Below are 21,759 nucleotides of genomic sequence, written 5' to 3' on the forward strand. Positions count from 1 at the left end.
GGTTGGTGCCAACTACCTGATAAACATACTGGCACTTTTGTGTTAATTTTCATCCCTGTTTGCAAACATATTAATGTAATCTTTTCTGAAGAAAACTATTAGCACATCATCACTTGTTTTAGGACTCAGAAAATGCTGCTAATCTCTTTACTGCTTACCATACCTAGCGAGTACATTTAACCATATTAAAACTAGCTTTATTGGCATCAGATCTGTTCAGTTATGGATTGGCATAGTAAAGCAGAGGTAGGCAAACTACAGGCCGAAGGCCACATCCTGCCCACGGGACCATCCTGCCCGGCCCTTGAGCTCCGGCCGGGGAGGCTAGCCCCCGGCCCCTGCCCTGCTGTCCCCCCTCCTCTACAGCCTCACTTTGCCACGCCTCCTGCGCTCTGGCCCGCCGCTCCTGCCAGGGAGTGCAGCGGCGTGGCTGCGAGCACAAGCGGCGCGGCAAGGTGAGGCTGCTGCTCTGAGCGGCATGGTAAGGGGGTGGGGAGGTTGGATAAGGGGCAGGGAGTTCCGGGGGGTACTCAGGGGACAGGGAGTAGAGGGTAGGGAGCAGGGGGGGTTGGATGGGGTTGGGTCCCGGGGGGCAGTCAGGGGACAAGGAAGGGGGAGTTGGATGGGTTGGGTGTTCTGACGGGGGCAGTCAGGAGGTGGGAAGTGGGAGGGGGCAGTGGCCAGGCTGTTTGGGGGGACAAAGCCTTCCCTACCCGGCCCTCCATACAGATTCACAATCCCGATTTGGCCCTTGGGCCAAAATGTTTGTCCACCCCTGTAATAAAGCTACAAGCAAATAGCATAGCTATACACGCTTGCGTGACCAAACTCCAATCTGCACGTACTAGTATTTGCAAGCAAATCAAGGGGTGCATGTAAACATTCAGAGTTGGCACATACTTTTGACAGTCTAGCTTTTAAGTATGAAATTACTTTAAACCCCCTTATATATTTAATACCAATAACTGATGTATTTTAAAGAGACCATTTATAATTATACTAACTATATTGTATGCCGATACAACATAATAGTAATTTAATCCAGGAATAGGTCTCAGTTCAAGCATGTCAACAGCCCCAAGAGAATTAGGGTCATAAACATTTTGTCTCCTCTACCATTTTTATGCCGATATATTAATACTAAGTTTCAGGGGACAGAGCTGAGAACTAACTTTTTTCTAGAGGAAAAAGCAGACAGTGGAAATAACTAGATAAAGTTATGGTGTGAAAAAGGTTATTGATACAGGTTTGTTATCAAGCACCCCAAACAGAATGTGAACATAAAAGATGCTAAAAAAAAGTGTCTCCGGTAAAATTAATATTGAAAATATAGACCATTATGCTTTAGGAAAATCTACTAAATATAAAATGGAAAAACACAGAGTTGTGATTCAGACATAAGTGCTAGGCAGCTGATTATTTATTGAAAACTACTTCTGCCTACCAATCTTCCCCCAATAAATTTGTTCAAATTGTCTCTGGTTTTTTGTTTTTGTTTGTTTTTTAAATCAGCAGCTCGCTTCTGCATCATTACTATTGATCGCCCTTTCAACAGGCTGTCTTCATTTGTTTGTACTCCTTTCCCATTTGTAATCCATAAATCCTCAGTGCTGTCACGTCTTCAGGATACTCACAAGTTGGGACAGCATTTCTGAAGGTCTCAAGTTTGATTTTCCACTCTTATCCCAGGGGTCATGCAGATGTATTTCAAGCTGGCTTTTGTAGCTATTGCATGGGTGGGAATGATTAGAGTGGAAATTTTCCTAGTACATCAAGGGCTCACATCTGTGCTTCAGCAGTCAATAATGCAAATTATTTGCTCTCAATTCTTCAGTTAGTGACACAATAGAGTTTTCATCCAGTACCATTATGCTGAAATATTTTGGAGTAGATTTGGGCTGATTGCAGACTAAATAAGTACCAAGATAGACAGAACCGAGGGTAGATTTAATAGCTTTCGTGGAGCGAAGTGTACACTATTTAACCACATTCCTCCACTAAAATGTTATGTACAGAAATTTTCTAGCATCAACAAGATGCACAAAAGTTTACCTAACATGCTGCCAGCTATCAGGATATCAAAGAGTGTGTCAGCATAGCGACGATAATCTAGCCTGGAGCCTGTTGAGTCCAGAAACTTGGCTACAGCCTCCAGGTCATTACCAGCTTCATTGAGGCCTTGGATGATTGTATCCCTGAAAACTGTGGGTTCAAATTTCTCCTTTTCATCTAGGAGAGGAAAAAAAAAAAAAAAACAAACCAAAAAAGTCAACCAACCATCTATCTGCTTAGATTTACATATTAGACAACAACTGACACGTCTGTGATATGGGAGCATAACATATGTTTCCCATTCTGGTTATCCTATTTCAAAAGTATCCGTTGGCTTTTGTTAGCTCTGGGAATGGTACTTTTTCTTGCCCCTTGTTTTTCAAAAACTAAAAAGGAACATGCACAACCAACCTTGGGAAAATGAAATAGAAGAAATCCATTAATGCAAAATCATATAGTATATATGTACAATTTTCTACCGATATTTCTCTTATTAAATGTATTCCTCAATATGTTACTATATATGTTGTTAAATTAGATGATAAAAATACATGCTATGCAAAGCTACCTAGTTAAAAGTGCTGCATGAACTTTCAGTTTTTCATTTTCTGATGTTCTTCTTTGAATTTTAACTGCAACTTAATTCATGCACGGACATATGCAAATCTTGGGGAAGAGCAAAGATCACAGCAGCCAACAAACTCTTATGTTCTATGAGCACAGAGGAGTGTGGGTGGGAGGCTACATGGTGTCATCATCAGTTGTTTCCCAGATTCACAGAGAGCAGCAGCTCTTGAAACAGAGAAGAGTGACAGTCAACGATGCAAAAAAGAAAAGGAGGACTTGTGGCACCTTATTTTCTTTTTGTGGATACAGACTAACACGGCTGCTACTCTGAAACCAGTCAACGATGCATCACCTAGTTCAATCTCCAGGAGAAAACCTTGATTAAAATGCTCACTTTGACCTTCAGACAGCATCTTTAAGTCACGGTCCTTAGTCATAATGGATGCCCTTGCAAATCCAGATTAAGTTGAGACATATCCAGTGGTGAGCTGGAGCCAGTTCGCACTCGCGTGCGAACTGGTTGTTAAATTTAGAAGCCAGTTTAGAACCGGTTGTTAAAGGGGTGGGCAAACTCCGGCCTGCGGGTCACATGCAGCTCGCAGGACTGTCCTGTCCATCCCACCTGAGCTCTCAGCTGGGGAGGCTCCCCTGTGAATTTTTACTCACCCGGCAGCACTCCGAACCCTCAGTGGCATTTTGGCGGTGGGTCCTTCACTCGCTCCGGGCCTTCGGCGGCACTTCGGCAGCGGGTCCTTCAGTGCTGCCGAAGACCCGGAGCGAGTGAAGGACCCGCCGCCGAAGTGCCACCAAAGGCTCGGAGCGACTGAAAGAACTGGTTCTTCAGTTTCTGGCAGCTCATCACTGGACACATCCACATATACCTCCTGTTGCTTCTTTCTTTGATAAACTAACAAGCTGCTAATAGGTAGCCAAGTACATCTGAAACCTCCCAGCAAAGCAAGTCCTGATTTACACTCATGTTCTTTGAATGGCTTATGTCTGAAAGCATGTCTACACTACAATCTTAAATCAACTTACATTAGGTCGACTTACAGCCACTACAGTGATTACTACAGTGGCTGATGTCCACACTATCCTCCTTCTGTTAGTGGTGTGTGTCCTCACCAGAGCACTTCCACTGACTGAAGAGAGGAAGTGTGGGGGGCTGAGAGCCAGGGCTCTCAGTTCCATGCATCTTCCCACTGGGAGCCCTGCTGTCCCCCTGGGCTTCTCGCCTCCCCACTCCCTGCCCAAAGCTGGGGGAACAGCCACCCTTGGTTTCTCGCCACTGGCGGGGAAATTAGCACCTGGAGCCCAGCTGGCTGCCGTGTTCCTATTGGGGATCTGAGAGCCTGGTCGGCTGCTGAGCTCCTAGCGGGAAGCGAGGAGACACAGGGCAGCCAGGCTCCCAGCCAGGAGCATGGAGCTGGGACTCTGGGTGGCAGCAACACTCCCCGTGGGGAGTGGGGAGCCCGGGCAGCAGCCCAAGTTGGGAGCCTGGGTGGCAGCCTGGCTTGTAGCAGAAACCCAGCGGAGCCCTGTAATTGACAAGACAGCCAACAGCTGATGTAAGCGACGCAGTGTCTACACATACTCTGCATTGTCCTAACTACACTGACATAACTCCACCTCCATGAAAGGCGTAGGGCACTTACATTTGTGGGACAGGCTATAGTGTATACTCTGGCATAATTAGGTCAACGTAAGCTGCCTTACGCCAACCTAACTGTGCAGCATAGACTAGGCAGGAGGGTGTTTAAACAGAAACAATCATGAATTTTACATAGCATTTTGTCATCTGTTTTAGATATTGGTGGCAAGTCATAACAGCAATAATTACTTAAGAATATAATAGACTCTGCACATGAAGGAAAAAACCTCTCATTTACTAGTAAGAATGAAGATCTATTAAAAACCTAATCAAGTAAATGGCTCTGCCACTGCACCCTTAAAACTAGCTCTACTCAAACTACACCTCCTATTGGAGCAGGACCCAGAAGCTGTGGGGCATGTAATGAAAATGCTCTGCAATGGTTGGTGAGGAGTTTCAGTGTAGGTATTGATAATGAGAGTAACTCAATGGGGATTTTGGCAGGGCATTAAAGGGAATGGAAAGAAAAGAGAGGGCTTTGTGTGAAAGTTAGTGCTCCATGAAAATTCACTGAAAAAACCGTAGCAGAGTCATTCTGAGTAACCATGCTGCTTATTCACAGATATCTTGAGCCTCCTAGGGTCCTTCCCAGCATGGACTATAAAAAGCAATCATTTCACCTTAACTTGTAATAATGCCCAAAACGTTTTTATTTGTGCACAAGCAGCACAATAGCAGAAGCAGAATCATGAATGCTACCAAACAACCAAAGGAAGTACAAACTATTCCTCCTTGGGGAACCACAAGAGTATGTATTATTCACATGATATCAACAACATGCTAGGTGCTTTACAGACAGTTATGAAGACAAAGTCCGTACCCCTAAGAGTTTTAAATGTATAGATATTTTTATATTTTTCAGACAGGCAGGTTTAAAAATACCCATTTAATTTAATTTGGAAGGTTTTACTGTGTCTAGCACTATGGGGGCTGCGGACCACAGTGCAACACAAACACCACCACCACTAATATTTTCTACAGTAGTTTTAAACCCAGATACTTTTCCTGCCTACAAGCCTTCTTCCCATCTGGAACGTTCTACTATTTTCTTCTCTGTTGCAATCTAATGTGTGTAGGAAGAGGATTTTTTTTTAATTGCCTGAAAGTGACACACACCATTAGTGAAACGTTGTTTTCCTAACAACTAATGTCCCTAGAAGTGATGTGCTGAACCAGCACAAAAAGCTGAATAAGAAGCTGTCATCCTGGAATAGGAACAGCATGTGAAGTTGTCAAGTGCATAATTAGGGCCAGCTAGCAGTTCCATTCATTTCGCTTCTAGAAGTCACCCTCTTCCCCTGGGTACACATGCACCACATCATAAAATACATTTGAATCTTACTCTTTAACAAATGAATCTTAACCCTTCAACAAAAGACTCACAAGCCAGGGAAACTGAATTCATTCCTCCACAAAATCCATCCCGTCCACTTTCGGACCTCATTTTACTGTATGAGTGTTTATTTTGAATTTCTACCGAACAATTTTCTTCCTGAAGGGCACCTTTTGCTTCACTTTTGATTCCTTTTGCTTCACTTCCTCCTGTGCTACGTTTACCCATACTCACCAACTTTCTGGCTAATAGCATCTGCATGGTTCTTTAGTTTGCCAGACTGTGTGTTTCTGAAGGATATACTCCCATCTCCGGTACCACAGGAATAGATCTGGGTCTCATGGGCCTGCATGAAGCACTGCCAATATGCCACTGGGCCCATGTGACACCTACAGTGTTTTATGTGGGCATGTGTTTTTCTAGCCTGGTCAGGCACTGGTGATTTTGCTCCAGATCCTACCCCCTCTCACACTTCACAGGAGCCTGAAACAGAAAAGGAAAGGAATACTCTGTGCAGTCACATCTATGCTCCAATATAGTAGGCTTGCATATATCTGTGCCATATGCACAAATCCTGGTCTGATCCCAACTATTGCAAATAGGACTACTGAAAAAAATAGCATTCAGTAGGAGTGTAGGAAAGACTGCACTGAGTAAGAGTTCACTAGAATTTTCCTATTTGTGCAAATAACCAAATAGTAGAGGCTGGAGTGCAACATTTAGCGACACCACCCAGGAAAAGCCCAAAGGGGGACTCCATCTCAGGGTATCACACCTTGCAACACCACTCTAGTTCCCCCTGCCCCACTCTCCCTTCTTCTGCTTTAGTAATTTTAACTCCTAGCAACTAAAGCATTGTTAACAGATTAAGTTAGCAATTTCTTTAGTTGCCAGCAGACAACTAAGCTCTTCAGGGAAGGAACTGCATCTTACTAAATGTTTCCACAGCACTAAATACATTTGGAGTAATACAACATAACAGTTAAGCAGGAAGCAAGCTGAGAACCTGCCTCCTGAAAAAAAAAAAAAAACAGGCTTCTTCAAGGTTTTTCCAAGTTTGGCATCCTAAAAACAAGCCACCCAGAATCCAGTCACTTTGGCTTGGTCTACACTACAGAGTTAGGTCAATGCAAGGCAGCTTGTGTCAACCTAACTCTGTAAGCGTCTACACTAAAATGTCACTCCTGCCGATGTAACTCACCTGCTATGCCGATTTAATAACTTCACCTCCATGAGAGACATTGCACTTAGGTTGACGTAGTTAGGTCAACGCAGTGTCCGTGTAGATGCTGCATTACTTACATCGACTTTAGTAGCCTCCAGGAGGTGTCCCACCGTGACGGCTCTGGTCACCGTTTTGAATTCCACTGTTCAATGGCCGCAGGTACATGCCCTTCCAGGAATGCCAACAACCACCTTAAATTGTTTCTATGTCCCACAGCAGGCTAGCCTCCAAGGAACTGTCATGTTTCCCACAGCAACACTGGCAGGGTTGGGAGGTTGGCAGAGGGCAAGGGGAGCCCAAACAGACAAAACATAGCTGGGAAGAGAGTAGCAGCAATGGTTCCCATCAGGCTAAATCCTCTTCAGAAGTTGACATGCTAGAGCACCACATGGGCAGACCACGACTAATGGCCCTGGCCATTGAGGACCTTGAACTTGATTCTTGGGCCACTTAATTAGGGAAGGTTTGTTTTGCTGAGGACACATGAGAACTCCTTAAAAAAAAAAAAGGCACTAAAAACAACAGTGCCACCAATGAAACGTGCATAGGAGTGGCATAGTAAGCCATATATTTTAGCTATTAGCAGACTATCATAATTTATTGGAGGAGAGGTCAAGGGACATACAGCTCCAAAAGCCTCTCCAGAAGAGAGGAACCAATAATTTAAAAGGATGCACACCGAAACTCATTGTAATTAGCTGCAAACAAACAATATCATGTAACTGTTCTGATAAATCCATTGTAAACCAGAGCAGTTAAAATCCCGGTAAAATTACAGATAATAGAATCAATTACTATAGCTGCCAGGATATAGCTATAATTCATATTCTCTCTCTCTCACACACACACACAGATTTTGCTCACAGTGGTTTCTATAGTATCACATTCATTATTACCAATTGTTTCTCTTTCCAGTTAAAGTGAACTAGCACCATTCCTGGTAAGCAGCCCTTTATTGGCCCAATTCCCAGACTAAACACACAACCTACAGCAGCCAATGATCAGTAAAATACATTATAAAATGCACTGTGCACTCATAGGTTATATTTCACTAGAATACCTTGGTGATTTTGGCAAACCTGGTGCCGGCTCATACCAAGTCCCCAGGCCTCAATGAACTCTGACAAATGCATAGCTGGAAACCAGTCTGGCTTACCTGTGCGGTAGTACTGTTAAAATAGATATTTTAGTTATAAGAATGTGTTTAATTTTATGGAATCTTATAGGATGCTGCATGTATTAATCCTACTTATAATATCTGTATCCCATATTCTAAAGTAATGTTTAAATGTTGGTTCTGCAACTTTAACAATGTTTGCTAAGACTGTAAATCCCACACAGTAAAGGAGAAGCATTTTACCAAGTGTGAAGTGCTAGTTTACAACAAGAGCGGTTATCTCCTCTCCCAACAAAAGAAGGTCTACAGGCATCAGAGAAGCCATTGTGGACAAAAGACTCTATAGGTTGAAGAGGGTAATGCAAAAGCCTTCATCCCATCACAGCTTGAACACTATGAGAAGGGAATAAAAATACCTGTTGAGAAATTGTTATCCCTATGCTGCTTGAACTTGAAGAGGCAAAGATTTCTAAGCATAAGCAAGGGATCTCCTCCAGCTGTCTAGTTTGAATTAGCCCTAAAGGGCTTATAAAACTTGCATATTATATCAGCTGTCATCATCTTTTGGAACCTAAGACTGTATCTCATTTTTGTGTATGTGTTTACCTGCTTTAGCCTTATAAACTCTCTTATTTCTGTTCTTGATTAATACCTTTAGTTAGTTTATGAAAGACTGGCTATAAGCATTGTCTTTGGTGAGAGATCTAGGGTGCACTTGGCCTGGGGTAAATGACTGGTCCTTTGGGACTGGGAGTAACCTGAATATTGTTGTGATTTTTGGTGTAAGGGACCATCTGTCACAGAGGCAGGTTTGCCTGGGTGGCAAGATAGATTGGACTACTCACAGGGACTGTCTGTGGCTCCCTATTAAGGCTGTTATAGTTTCTGAGAAGTTCATACTTGTTACTTGGTTGATGAAATCTAAGTATAGAACACACCTCCAGTTTGGGGTTTGTGTCTGTTTCTTGACAGTCTGCCCTGATGTTGGCATTCATGGCCATGAGCCACTCCAGGCAGTGTGACAACCTTAATAAGTGGCATCAGCATTATTTAGACTATGTCAGGGTTCTTGGGTCTAATCATCACCCTGTCCTGTCATGTGGCATGGTCCTTTAAGAGGCTGGCAGGTTTGATACATATTTTAGAGACACACACACAAACCTGGAAGATGTTGGGTGAAAGGAAGTGGTCCCAGGAGTAAGAAATGTTTGCTGGGGCCAGGAGCTTTGCAGATAGGGTGGTACAAGGCTCTCCCTCTCACCTCACTAATTGGGGATGAGCAGAGAGAAGGGGACCAGCATAAAGGCTGCCTCCTCTCTCATAGCATTGCAGACACCAGGAGACACCAGCAGGGAAAGCTGGCCTGCTGAGAAGCCTGAAGTTTAAGGAAAAGGGGTCAACTGGCGAAGCTAGTAAAGGCTGTACAACTGGCTAATCTACAACCGAGATCCAGAGAAGAGAGCTGGGGAGACTCCTGTGTAAAGAGAAACTGCTGCAGTAATTAATACAACCCAGTCTTCTGCTTAAGGAAGGACTGAAAAGGGGTAATCCTGAGAAGGGTTTCCAGATCAGAGACTGTTTCAGGTGCAGAAAAGCAGAGGCTCCTGAAGGAAGGAGTCATCGACCCTTAGTTGGACTAAGCCTAAGGCAACAAATACCCCTGGGTATATTTGAGCAAGGCTCTACTTGTGCTTATGGCTGTCATTAATAAATGAGACCCTCAGAAGGGAGGCGCTCTTTGATTACAAAGATCTGTCTGGACTTCTTTGTAACCCAGGTGAAGGGAAGTTATACAGGGATCACCCGTGACACCATGCCTGACAGAAAGGGGGCACACTGGGTGACCCCTTTTCCATCACATAAATATAATACTTTCAAAATTTATGGAACCTTGAAAATAACGAGGGAAGATACTTGGTTATATTTAGACACATTTAATATTAAATTATTAAAACCCCATATGAAAAGGAATTTATTTTGTGGTATGTTAATTTTTTTAACGTGAATAAAAAAACAAACACTCTTAGAATCCATTGTCACAGTAAAAAATAAATATTGGAAAAAATGCATTCTTTAACTGTTTAAAGAATATTTAAGTTTTCAGACTGTTATCATAAAAGAAAGCACTATATGCCCATGGGATATTTGAGAGGTAGGAAGTTAGCTTCATTTTAGAAATCAGGGGCCCATTTTGGGAGATTGCGTAGATTTGACTCTAAAATCCTCATTAGCTGAAGTTCATTTCTGAACGCTGCTTGTCTTTTAAGAAACCCTTGGTAGTTGTGCTTTCTTAATCAAAAATGTGCCTTTACAGTGGCAGCTGGAAGAAGTGTCTAATCATCCTCAACCATTCTTCCTAATATCCAAATCTTCTGTAATCCTGGTTAAAAACTTGCTCTTCCCAGAGGCTACTGCACACTAATACAAACAAAGCCAAGCTGCAAGTGTCTTATATGTAATCCTAAATGTATACAAAAAGCATAAACTTTAAAAGGAGCAAAGAGTCCTGTGGCACCTTATAGACTAACAGATGTATTGGAGCATAAGCTTTCGTGGGTGAATACCCACTTCGTCGGATGCATAAACTTTAGTTACATTAAAAACACTACAGTATCCTTTACACTTGTGGGAGAATGGTGGTAGGTAGGAGGGGACACCTTAATTCTACTAAACTTCAGTTACTCCATCTGCTCGTTTTTTAGTCCTTCAACATCTGCATTTCAAATGAGAGGACAGCAGGCAATGCTTTATATGACTGTGATAATTCTAGTCACCTTCATGAAAAGGAAAAAAAATAAAGCATTTATCCTACCCCTCTTCCTAGTTTTGAACCGCTGGCCTGTTAGCACCGGCTTCTGATGTTTATTCATAAAATTTCTGCAAGAGAAAGAAAAATAGTTTAACTATGTATATTAATTTAATCAGAGTACTTACAGACGACACGGTCATGTGACAGTAAAGCAAAAAAGAAATTCATAGAATCCAGCAACACTGATGAAAAATTCATGTAAAAATTAGTTTTCATTATTTTAAAGACAAACAGCACTATAATTTTAACATATTCTGATTGAAATTTGTTTCCCTGACAAAGCTTGGTTCATGACAATACTATAAAAATGGAAGCTTTCATTCTACACAGAAATTTACCAGAAAATAATCTCAAAAGTTATATTGTCACAATATCCTTTGTCTTGCCTCTATTTCAAGAAATGTAAATTAGAGAAATTAATTACAGTATCAGATAATGAGTCTCAGGACCAAAAATAATCCTAGCTCGAATAAGGGCTAGCTTTAACCAGCCATAGGATCTTCTGTAGAATCATGATTTGTAAATTCATGAGCTGTAGCTCACAAAAGGTTATGCTCAAATAAATTGGTTAGTCTAAGGTGCCACTAGTACTCCTTTTCTTTTTATATAAATTGGCATCATTGTAATAGAATTTCCTGATTTCAAAGATAAAAAACAAAACTAAAACCCAGCAACACTTAAGACTATATTGAAACCTTATTATCTGACCTAGGTAAGGGACAACAGGGTGCTTCACTGGCTCAGGAGCAGACCAAACTGTGATTTACAAAAGTCACAATTCCTCCCCTGACTGCCCCTCACTCTGAGGAGGGAGTAAATTACTTCACCCTTTTTCAGAGAGCAACTCACTCTTGTCTTGTGCACCCAGTCAACTACATAGGCTGGCAGGAAGGGGAGCACAGAGGCATGGATCCTCCCACTCTCTGCCACTTCACTACCTATTTGCTTGCAGGGAGAATAGCCCCCGCTGTCCTCATGAGCAGACTAAAAATCTGAGCAAGAAAGCAAGGGGGAAACTGACTCCCGGGTATAGCCAACAAAGGGCTGCAATAATCTAGCCCTTAGTGATGGAAAAACAAATGACAACTCATGCCTTACAGAGTCCCATTGAAATCAATATGGGTTCTACAAAGATGTTTACAGGATCAAGTCTTTGGCAAATATTTCTTCCAAACACCAAATATATTTTCCTGTCCTATTCAAGTGTTTATAACCATGACTTGCATATTAGCTACTGAAGAACTGGGAAGAGATGTTATCGCCTTCTGTGTCCTGCACAAAATGGTACCTAGTTTTCCTCCATCAGCAATTTTGTATTTAAATAGATACTTGAAAATCTAGACGGCATTCCATTAAATAATATCAAGCTAGGACGAATATTGGGCCTAAACTACTGGAGAGTATCCCTTACATACAGACCTCAATTAATGTGAGATTACTCATTCATAATTATTAAATAGCCTATTATCTGATGAGCACCGCTATTCTTCAGTTTTACTAAGTATATTAGTATAATTGATTTAATTATATAGCTATATTTTGCATAAGCTTCACATCCTATATTGACAAATGAATGCAAATAAGTAATATAGAGTGAATATAATGAAGTTTCATAGTACCTATCAGTTCTCTTAGATCTCCCCCCCATCCTCCCCACAGAGGAGGTTATTGTTTGGACTGAGTAAGCCATTTCACATAATTCAGGACATAAAACTCTACCAAGATTCTTGACTCATCTGAGAGCACCCTAAAGTTTTACCTTTCACAAATCTTGTTTTTTTGGACCGTCAATAAAACTTAACAAAAAAACAAAACAAAAAGAAACCCCACACAACCAACCAACAAGTTTAAACACACACCCACATTTACACACAGATACCCTACCTCATTTTAGGCCCATTTGTTTACAAATGAAATAGAGAAGATTTATTCTACAGCAAGTCTCACTCATGCTACTGGTTTCAAAGCACACACTACACATGCCATCACCTCCTCCTAGGCTGAACAAAGTGAATTCTTGGTTTCACAGCGGGACAGATTCTATCAATTACAAATTACTGTACAGAGTGCAGAAGTAGAATCTGCCAGTTAATTGGTTGTCTGTATCCCAGTAAATTAGTTTTTGAACAACCCTCCCAACAATGCTCTAGTGATATAATCTACTCCAATTTCTGAGATGTCTATCTTTTCCAGTTATAATTAGGGCTGGAAATTAATCACAGTTAGGGCATGTGATTAATGTAAAACATATAAACTCAATTTAAAAAAAAAGTTATGATTAATCATCGTGTTAATCACACTGTGAAACAGTTATAGAATACCAATTTAAATATAAATATTTTTGGATTTTTTTCTACATTTTCAAATATACTGATTTCAATTACAGCACAGAATACAAAGTGTACAGTGCTCACTTTATATTGTTTTTATTACAAATATTTTCACTGTAAAAAAGATAAACGAAATAGTATTTTTCAATTCATCTCCTACAAATCCACTCAGGCCTACTTCTTGTTCAGCCAATCACTATGACAAACAAGTTTGTTTACATTTACAGGAAATAATGCTGCCTGATTCTCATTTACAATGTCCAGCTACAACCATGCCATGCGAACGCCTGTTCTGAAAATGAGAACAGGCGTTCGCATGGCATGGTTGTAGCTGGCGTTGCAAGGTATTTCCATGCCAGATATGCTAAACATTCATATGCCCCTTCATGCTTCGACTTGTAGGCTCTAAAATTTCACATTGTTTTGTTTTTGAGTGCAGTTATGTAAAAAAATAAATTCTACATTTGTAAGTTACACTTTCACGATAAAGAGACTGCACTACAGTACTTATATGAGGTGAATTGAAAAATACTATTTCGTTTATCTTTTTTACAGTGAAAATATTTGTAATAAAAACAATAAAAAGTGAGCACTGTACACTTTGTATTCTGTGTTGTAATTAAAATCAACATATTTGAAAATGTAGAAAAACATACAAAAGTATGTCTAATAAACTAAAATTGGTATTCTATTATTAACAGTGTGATTAAAAACTATGATTAAACACAACTATTTTTTTAAATCTTGCCATTAATTGCAATTAATTATTTGACAACCCTTATGTCGTCACTAGCTGCCCTTCTGTTGGTCGTTCCAACAGTGTTTCACTTTTGTAACTCAGTAGATCAGTCTTTTCGAGTCCAGAGCTATGACTTATATGGGTTTATGAAATGACAGCACACCTGAGAGAAAAAGCATAAAGGGCCAGAAAAGTTTAGAGTCATGATTGGCTTTGCTGCCTTCAAGTTGTAACATAAGAAAAGACCTAACCAGCAGTTACAATTTTGCATACTGAGAATATCCTCTCTCTCAAAAACAAATGAGCAAACAAGCTACAGTTTTACCAGAAATTAAGAACATTTCAAAGAAGGTACAGTTAAACTGCTTAGCCAAGCCTCTGGCAATGAACTTGCCTACTTAAGTCCCAGGCAGACTGCAAAGAGCTACAAAAGGATTTCTCAAAACTGGGTGACTGGGCAAACAAAATGGCAGATGAAAGTCAATGTGCATAAATGCAAAGTAATGCACACTGGAATACATAATCCCAACTATACATATAAAATAATGGGGTTTAAAATTAGCTGTTACCACTCAAGAAAGATCTTGGAGTCATTGTGGATAGTTCTCTGAAAACATCCACTCAAAATGCAGCGGCAGTCAAAAAAACAAACAGAACGTTGGGAATCATTAAGAAAGGGATAGATAATAAGACAGAAAATATATTGCCTCTCTATAAATCCATGGCACACCCACATCTTGACTACTGCGTGCAGATGTGATCGCTCCATTGCAAAAAAGATATTGGAATTGGAAAAGGTTCAGAAAAGGGCAACAAAAATGATTAGGGGTATGGAACAGCTGCCGTATGAGGAGAGATTAATAAGACTGGGACTTCTGAACTTGGAAAAAAGACGACTAAGGGGGGATATGATAGAGGTCAAAAAAATCATGACTGGTGTGGAGAAAGTAAATAAGGAAGTGTTATTTACTCCTTATAACACACAAACTAGGGGTCACCAAATGAAATTAATAGGTTTAAAACAGCAGCAGCAGGTTTAAAACAAAGAAAAGGAAATATTTTTTCACACACCGCAGTCAACCTGTGGAACTGCTTGCCTGAGGATGTTGTGAAGGCCAAGACTATAACAGGGCTCAAAAAAGAACTAGATAAATTCAGAGAGGATAGGTCCATCAATGGCTATTAGCCAGGATGGGCAGGGATGGTAACCCTAGCCTCTGTTTTCCAGAAGCTGGGAATGGGCGACAAGGAATGGATCACTAGACGATTACCTGTTCTGTTCATTCCCTCTGGGGCACCTGACACTGGCCACTGCTGGAAGACAGGATACTGGGCTAGATGGACCTTTGGTCTGACCCAGTATGGCCGTTCTTATGTTCTTACTTTCATTCTGAGAGTTAAAATCAAGGATGGTGAATGAAATGGTACAGTGAAGCTTAGAAAGCGTTGTAGGAGCTGAGGCTCTCCAGTGAGTAGAGTCCAGCAGTCTCTCTTCTGGAGTGCTCAGGAACTTCAGAGGAGGATGGAGAAAGACAGATATATCCCTTTACCAACGGACACCATATCTAGAGTACCAGTAAATGCTTTCTGCATGAAGTAGACAGATAATACTGCCATCAATGCCTGCAGGTTTTAAGTCTTCCAGCTAGTGACCAGCTAGATTTGACACATCTATTTTGCCCGTGTAACAAGCAATCATTTGTGATAGAGTTTGATGTGTACTAAAAAAAAAAAAAAAAATCTGCATTTCCATAAGTCTGCTACTAATAGTGGATTTTATGTTTGTGTTCTGCTAGTCATTGTAGTATCTCATTTGGTTGGAAATAATGTTCTCACTGCAGCAAACATAAGGATGTTAGTTTCAAGAGGATACAGAAACCTTCCAGCAATCTGGGAAAGAAAACAAAGCAAACCATACAATATGCATGAATTAAGTCTATTGTCACAGCCCTTCAAAGCATAAACAAGCCAGAAGACTGGTATTAATACACCTTAACTCCATCAGTGAAAACACACCAGCTTTCCTTTGGGGCAGCAGAATGGAAAACCAGCCTGCCTTCCCCTCAGTGAAGTAGATAAGACTTCCCAGCAGCTGTGCAGTCTTCCATTTTTACATTAATTTCTACTACTGTACATTTTCCTTGTGGTGGGGGATGGGGATGTCTCTTTTTTCAATACTAGAAAACATTTTTCACATACCTGAAGCTTGACAATTAGATTTTAAAATTGTTTTTCTGGACATCAAAGAGATGCCCTTTAACAGAACCTGGGAACAAACAAAACTTCCCACTTGCGGTAAATTTAATCAACAAAGGTTCAGTCCAACAGCAGTGACTCTTGAGCAGTTATTAGGAGAAGCACAGGATTTGCCTTGTTCTATATTTAGCTTTAAATGCATTGCACTCTAATCTGCTCCAGTGAGGGTCAGCCTTTATAAGGGACTCACTAAAGCACTGGCCCAGGAGCAAAAGCACTTCCATCAGGAAATTGCAGAAGCGCTAGCATGAGCAAAACAGTTCCTTTCTAAAGAGCTACATCTAACACCCATCCACAGTGCAGATAAAGAACATACACATCTTGAATATTAAGTTGTATACAATGTGTTGCTCACAACAAAATATACCTATAATGTATAATGAGGCAACAAAACACTCAGGACCTTGGACTTTTACATAAGATCTCCACACTGAAATGAGCCATTTTCAGGAAGCTCAGTGCCAAAGGAGAGTTCTGTAATTCCAGCTAGAACAACTCTAATTGTTTCTGGGAGCCCAGAAGTACTGGGGAAAAGGAGGAACACAGGAAGTCGTGACTCTTCAGCATGCCTCTCTCAGCCAAGTGGAGTTCCACAAAAGTTAGGAGTGGCTGGGCAGAGGTTGGGGCATACCTGCCCTTGATTCTCTCCTCAGGACCCAAAAGATCTCTCTGCAGAAGTTAATGCTGCTAAGGACAGTCTTGATTTCTGCTCCATATCCAAAAATGTTTCCAAAACAGGAGAGATATCAAAGACAGAGATAGGCTGCCTGCGGCAGAGTAGACTGGACAAGATCACAGGGCAGCCCATATCACATTCCAGGAGGGTTCCCTATGGATCCTGGGGATAAGAAAGGACAGGAAGCTCTTCAAACTCATTTCCAAAATCCACTGAACAGCAAAAAAAATACTCTATAAGATGAACCTCACCTAGTTCCTTGGGTTCTCTGTCCTCCTCCCATGCATGATAGTATGGATGGCTCTGATATAGCAGTAAGAAATCAAACCTTTTGTAACTCTCTCTAGATCAGGGGTGGGCACACTTTTTGGCCCGAGGGCCTCATCTGGGTATGGAAATTGTATGGTGGGCCATGAATGGTCATGAAACTGTGGGTTGGGGTGCAGGAAGGGGGTGAAGGCTCCGGCTGGGGTTGCGGGTGCAGGAGGGTGCTCTGGGCTGGGACCGAGGGGTTTGGAGGGCAGGAGGGGGATCAGGGCTGTGGCAGGGGGGTAGAGCATGGGAGGGGGTCAGAGGTGCAGGCTCTAGGCGACGCATACCTCAAGCGGCTCCCAGAAGCAGCAGCATGTCCTCCCTATGGCTCCTAAGCAGAGCCATGTCCAGGTGTCTTTGTGTTCTGTCCTATCCTGGCCAATGGGAGCTGCAGGGGCGGTGCTTGTGGCTGGGGCAGTATGCGGAGCCCTCTGGCTGCCTCTACGCATAGAAGCTGGAGGGAGAACATGCTGCTGCTTCTGGGAGCTGCACAGACTGGGGCAAGCCCCGGACCCCCTCCCCAGGGGGAGCTCGAGAGCTGAATTAAAACATCTGGAGGGCCGGATGGGACCCCTGGGCTGTAGTTTGCCCACCCCTGCTCTAGACATATCTAGGACAGGTCTTTGGTTACAAAAGGAGATAGCACTAGTTGCTTATATTCTCCTGAAAACTGTCTGTAAATTTTCACAAGTTCAACCCACTTCGCTGTCTCTTTAACCTGTTTGATCTAACATCACATGGCGAAAGGGGCAAAAACAAACAGTTGTAGCTGTTTAGTAGTCTTTATAATTAGATACTGACAGCTGGACTCAAATGCCCTCATTGCCTTGAGCCTGCTTATGGGAGTCCTAAATTAACAAACAGTGACAGGCTAAATGGTTCAGATAAAAGAAAAGCAACAAGCTCGAACCAAAACCACAATCTGAGGTTTGGGGTGGGAAAGTGGGGAGAGAGAGAGAGAGGGGAAACCAAAATCAAGAATTAACTTTTAGTTTGTTTATCTAAAACCTTCATAGCCCTCTTCATTTTCTGCCAAGACTAGAAGCTGAAATATCTACAAGCCTCAGTTCTTGTAAGATATCAAGCTTGGACTGAAAACAGGAAATATTGGAAACCTATTTCCATACCACATATTTTTAAAAGGCATTATTTTAGTCTAATTATCTTAACAGAAGCTCTGAAGCATCCAAGATTCTCCAAACACTATTAATATGCCCAAGATCAAAGTTATATGTAACAGCTGGTCCACCACAGTAAAAATTCACCATAATGACCACAGAAAGTGGTAAATCAATGCCAGGCATTGTCAAACGTGAGAGACTGTTTAAACTCTGCTGAGATTTTGTCTGTCTACACTGGGAATTTTAACAAAATAAGTTATCCGCTGGGGTAGATTGCAACACCAGGTATAGACAGCCTTCTGGTTCCCGCTGTGGCGCTCCACACCATGTTGCGTAGACCTGTGCTGAGCATGTTTGATTGCCGCAATGCTAAAAGAGCTGCTGGAGCCCCATTAATACCAGGATTCTCAGTGGCACAGACATTAGCAAGAATTGGAATTCTTTCCCCAGTATAGACAAGACCTATAAGGCATGAGTGCGCCACACCATCAAGTTATAGAGAAACAGAGCCTCCCGCCAGTATTTTTCATTGGCCATCTTTAATCTGCATGCGGAAGATCAGATACCATGACTAGGAGGTTTCTGAGTCTCTATACTTCTGGGAAATGTATTAAATGTCTCTAATCTCTCACCATCAGTCAAAGCAGCATCTTTTTTTGGTTCCAGGCTCAGATTTTAAGAGCCAAACTACCAAGTAATGAGTTGCAGAACTCCAGTGGCACAAAGAATCACAGAATTGTAGGACCAGAAGGGACCCCGAGAGGTCTTTTAGTCCAGTCCCCTGGATAACACTCAAGTACTATTGAGATCAGTGGCCGTTCTCCCACTTACCCTATCTGCACCCCTGCCCCAAAGCCAGGAGCTAGACATGGGCCAAGAGTGGGGCTGGGGCCGAAGCTGCGTCCATCGACGAAGGTGGGGCTGGGAACAGAGCTGCAGCCGGGCCACAGTCGGGAGGAGAGGCTAGGGGCAGGGCCAGATGTAGGGCTGGGAGCTGGGGCCAGAGCAGAGCTGGGGATGGAGTGGGGCTGCATGGCACTCCCTCCCCATCCTCCATGGGAGTTGGCCCTGTCCCCACCGTGCCCCCCGCCGGAACATTCCTCCACACCCCCATAGGGGGGCACACCCCACAGTTTGGGGACCACTAATCTAGACCATCCCTGACAGGCGTTTCTCCGTCATGGGAGATTTTTAAGAGCAGGTGCCACAACCTGCCTAGACAATTTATTCCAGTGCTTAACTACCCTGACCGTTAGGAAGATTTTCCTAATGTCCAACCTAAATTGCCCTTGCTGCAATTTAAGCCCATTGCTTCTTCTCCTAGCCTCAGAGTTTAATGAGAAGAATTTTTCTCCCTGCTCCTTGTAACAACCTTTTAGGTACTTGAAAACTATTGTGTCACTCCCAGTCTTCACCAGACTAAATAACCCCAGTTTTTTCAATCTTCCCTCAAAGGTCATGTTTTCTAGACCTTTTATCATTTTTGTTGCTCTTCTCTAGACTTTCGCCAATTTGTCTACATCTTTCCTGAAATGTGGCACCCAGAACCGGACACAATACTCCAGTTGAGGCCTAATCAGCGTGCAGTAGAGCAGAAGAATTATTTCTCATGTCTTGCTTACAACACTCCTGCTAATACATCCTAGAATGATGTTTGATTGTTTTTTTCAAGTGTTATACTATTGACTCATATTTAGCTTGTGATTCACTATGACCCCCAGATCCCTTTCTGCAAAACTCCTTCCTAAGCAGCCATTTACTACTTTGTTTGTGTGCAACTGATTGTTCTTTCCTAAGTGGAGTGCTTTGCATTTATCCTTATAGAATTTCATCCTATAAGGATCATTCTCTGGGTTGTCCTTATTCCCCTTTTTACAGAGGGGTAAATATAGTGCCATTTTCCAGGCCTCTGAAATCTCTCCCGTCTTCCATGATTTTTTGAAGATAATCACTAATTGCTCCGATAGCACCTCACTTAGCTCCTTGAGTATTCTAGGATGTATTTCATCAGGCCCTGGTGCCTTGAAGACATCCAACTTGTCTAAATAATTTTTAACTTGTTTTTTTCTTTGTTATTTTAGCCTCTGATCCCACCTCATTTTCACTGGTGTTCACTATGTTAGAAGAGCTGTCCTGAGCAATCCTACTAGAGAAAACACCACATGCCAGTAAACAGCACACAGCTCTTTGTGCTGTCTGCAAAAGTAGCAGAGATTTAGATTATGAACTAACAAAACCTGTAGGTGGAAAATTCATAAATCCCTTTCAGTAGTGAGGAACACATTATCATAAGGAGATGACAGGTTAGAGCAGATGTAGCTGGATGTGATGTAACTATAGTTTCTTGCCAAATTCTTGTCAAGCTTCCCACTGTGATATTTAGCTGGTGTTCAGATTCTTTTTTCCCCTCTACCTCCACAGTCATATCAGAGTGAATTAGTATAGTGTGTGAAGAGCAAAACCAAGGAACACCTTTTACGCAACTTATAGGCTCATCACAGTTGTCGCCAGACAGCAACTGCTGCAATTACAGCTGTAAAACATTTTCTGTTATAAACATTTTCTTACACCCATAACTTTCTGAGAAATTCACCTGAGGGGAGGAGGGTTAAACCTTTCCAGATTTGGTCTCTGTCAAAAGGTGAAAGTTCTTGCTAAGTCTGAGCTAATTTCACTGCTGGCCAGTATTGTCATAAAGAGTAGCAATGTCGCTCCCTACAGCCAAGAAGTTTCACTGATGCTGGTTAGGAAAAAAGAGCAGCTAGAGATCTAATCCTCTGCTGCTTCTGAGCCAGGAGATGGGGAGATGCTGGGGGTGGGAGGGACTCTCCCTCTCCTATTATATACCCACCACCATCCTCTCCTCCATGAATAGCGTCACTCTACTGGAGCAACAAAGGGAAACTGCCAGGACCCGATCACTTTCATGGCCATTTGGGCAGCAGAAACTGACCAGTATCCTGTTAATTTCAGGTTTTACAGTAATATGTACAGTATTTCCAGAGTCATTCCCTGCCCCACCAAAAGAAAATATAGGTCTTACAAAAGATGCCAGCTCAAGAACACCAGAGACTGGAGAGCTTTATTTAGCCACAGCACAAATGCAGCAAGAGAACAGCACTGGAAGCCTCCACATTTACCTTGGCATTGTGCCTGGAACAGCCAGCACTAGGGATGAGAAGTTAGAGCCTTAGGGGATAGTGCACTTACTTAACGAAGATCAGATTCTGATACCTTCACTCACACCCAGTAGCACCTTACTCCACAAGTAACTTAGATGGGACTACTTATGGAATAAGATGCTGTTTAACAGGAGCGTACCAAAGTCTGGTCCTTAATATTTAAATAAGTGATCATTATTAATCCTGTGTTTCTCTGCTGGAAAGTTACCTCCTGTTTTATGAATGGATTTTTCTTATTACTGTATAGCACATGAGGCAACTACATACCGACCTCTACTTTCATATTTGGAAGAGTGCCACAGTTGCCACTGGATATCTTGTTAAGATAGTGTAGTGGCAGATTACAAAATATAGTAGGTACTAAATATAACTAGGGGGAAATTTTTCTT

At 42.0% G+C, this 21,759-nt stretch overlaps 1 protein-coding gene across 8 annotated transcripts in view; it reads right to left on the reverse strand.

Moving 5' to 3' along the window:
* Positions 1–21,759, reverse strand: part of BZW2 (basic leucine zipper and W2 domains 2) — a 78,508-nt gene that overhangs the window by 39,269 nt on the left and 17,480 nt on the right. For 4 of the 8 annotated variants that reach the window (XM_084619893.1, XM_084619890.1, XM_084619892.1 and 1 more), the window contains 2 exons: positions 10,758–10,822; positions 2,053–2,229 (listed from right to left, as the gene is read on the reverse strand). In XM_084619893.1, coding sequence (XP_084476019.1) covers positions 2,053–2,229; positions 10,758–10,815 — 235 coding nt within the window. In that variant the 5' untranslated portion in view covers positions 10,816–10,822. Of the gene's footprint in view, positions 1–2,052; positions 2,230–5,837; positions 6,087–6,905; positions 7,144–10,757; positions 10,823–21,759 lie in introns of all 8 variants that reach the window. The other 4 variants (XM_084619895.1, XM_084619896.1, XM_084619889.1 and 1 more) reach the window with 3 other exon arrangements.

This window comes from Lepidochelys olivacea (assembly GCF_965140295.1).
Source record: "Lepidochelys olivacea isolate rLepOli2 genome assembly, chromosome: 2".
In the NCBI taxonomy this organism is placed as follows: domain Eukaryota; kingdom Metazoa; phylum Chordata; order Testudines; family Cheloniidae; genus Lepidochelys; species Lepidochelys olivacea.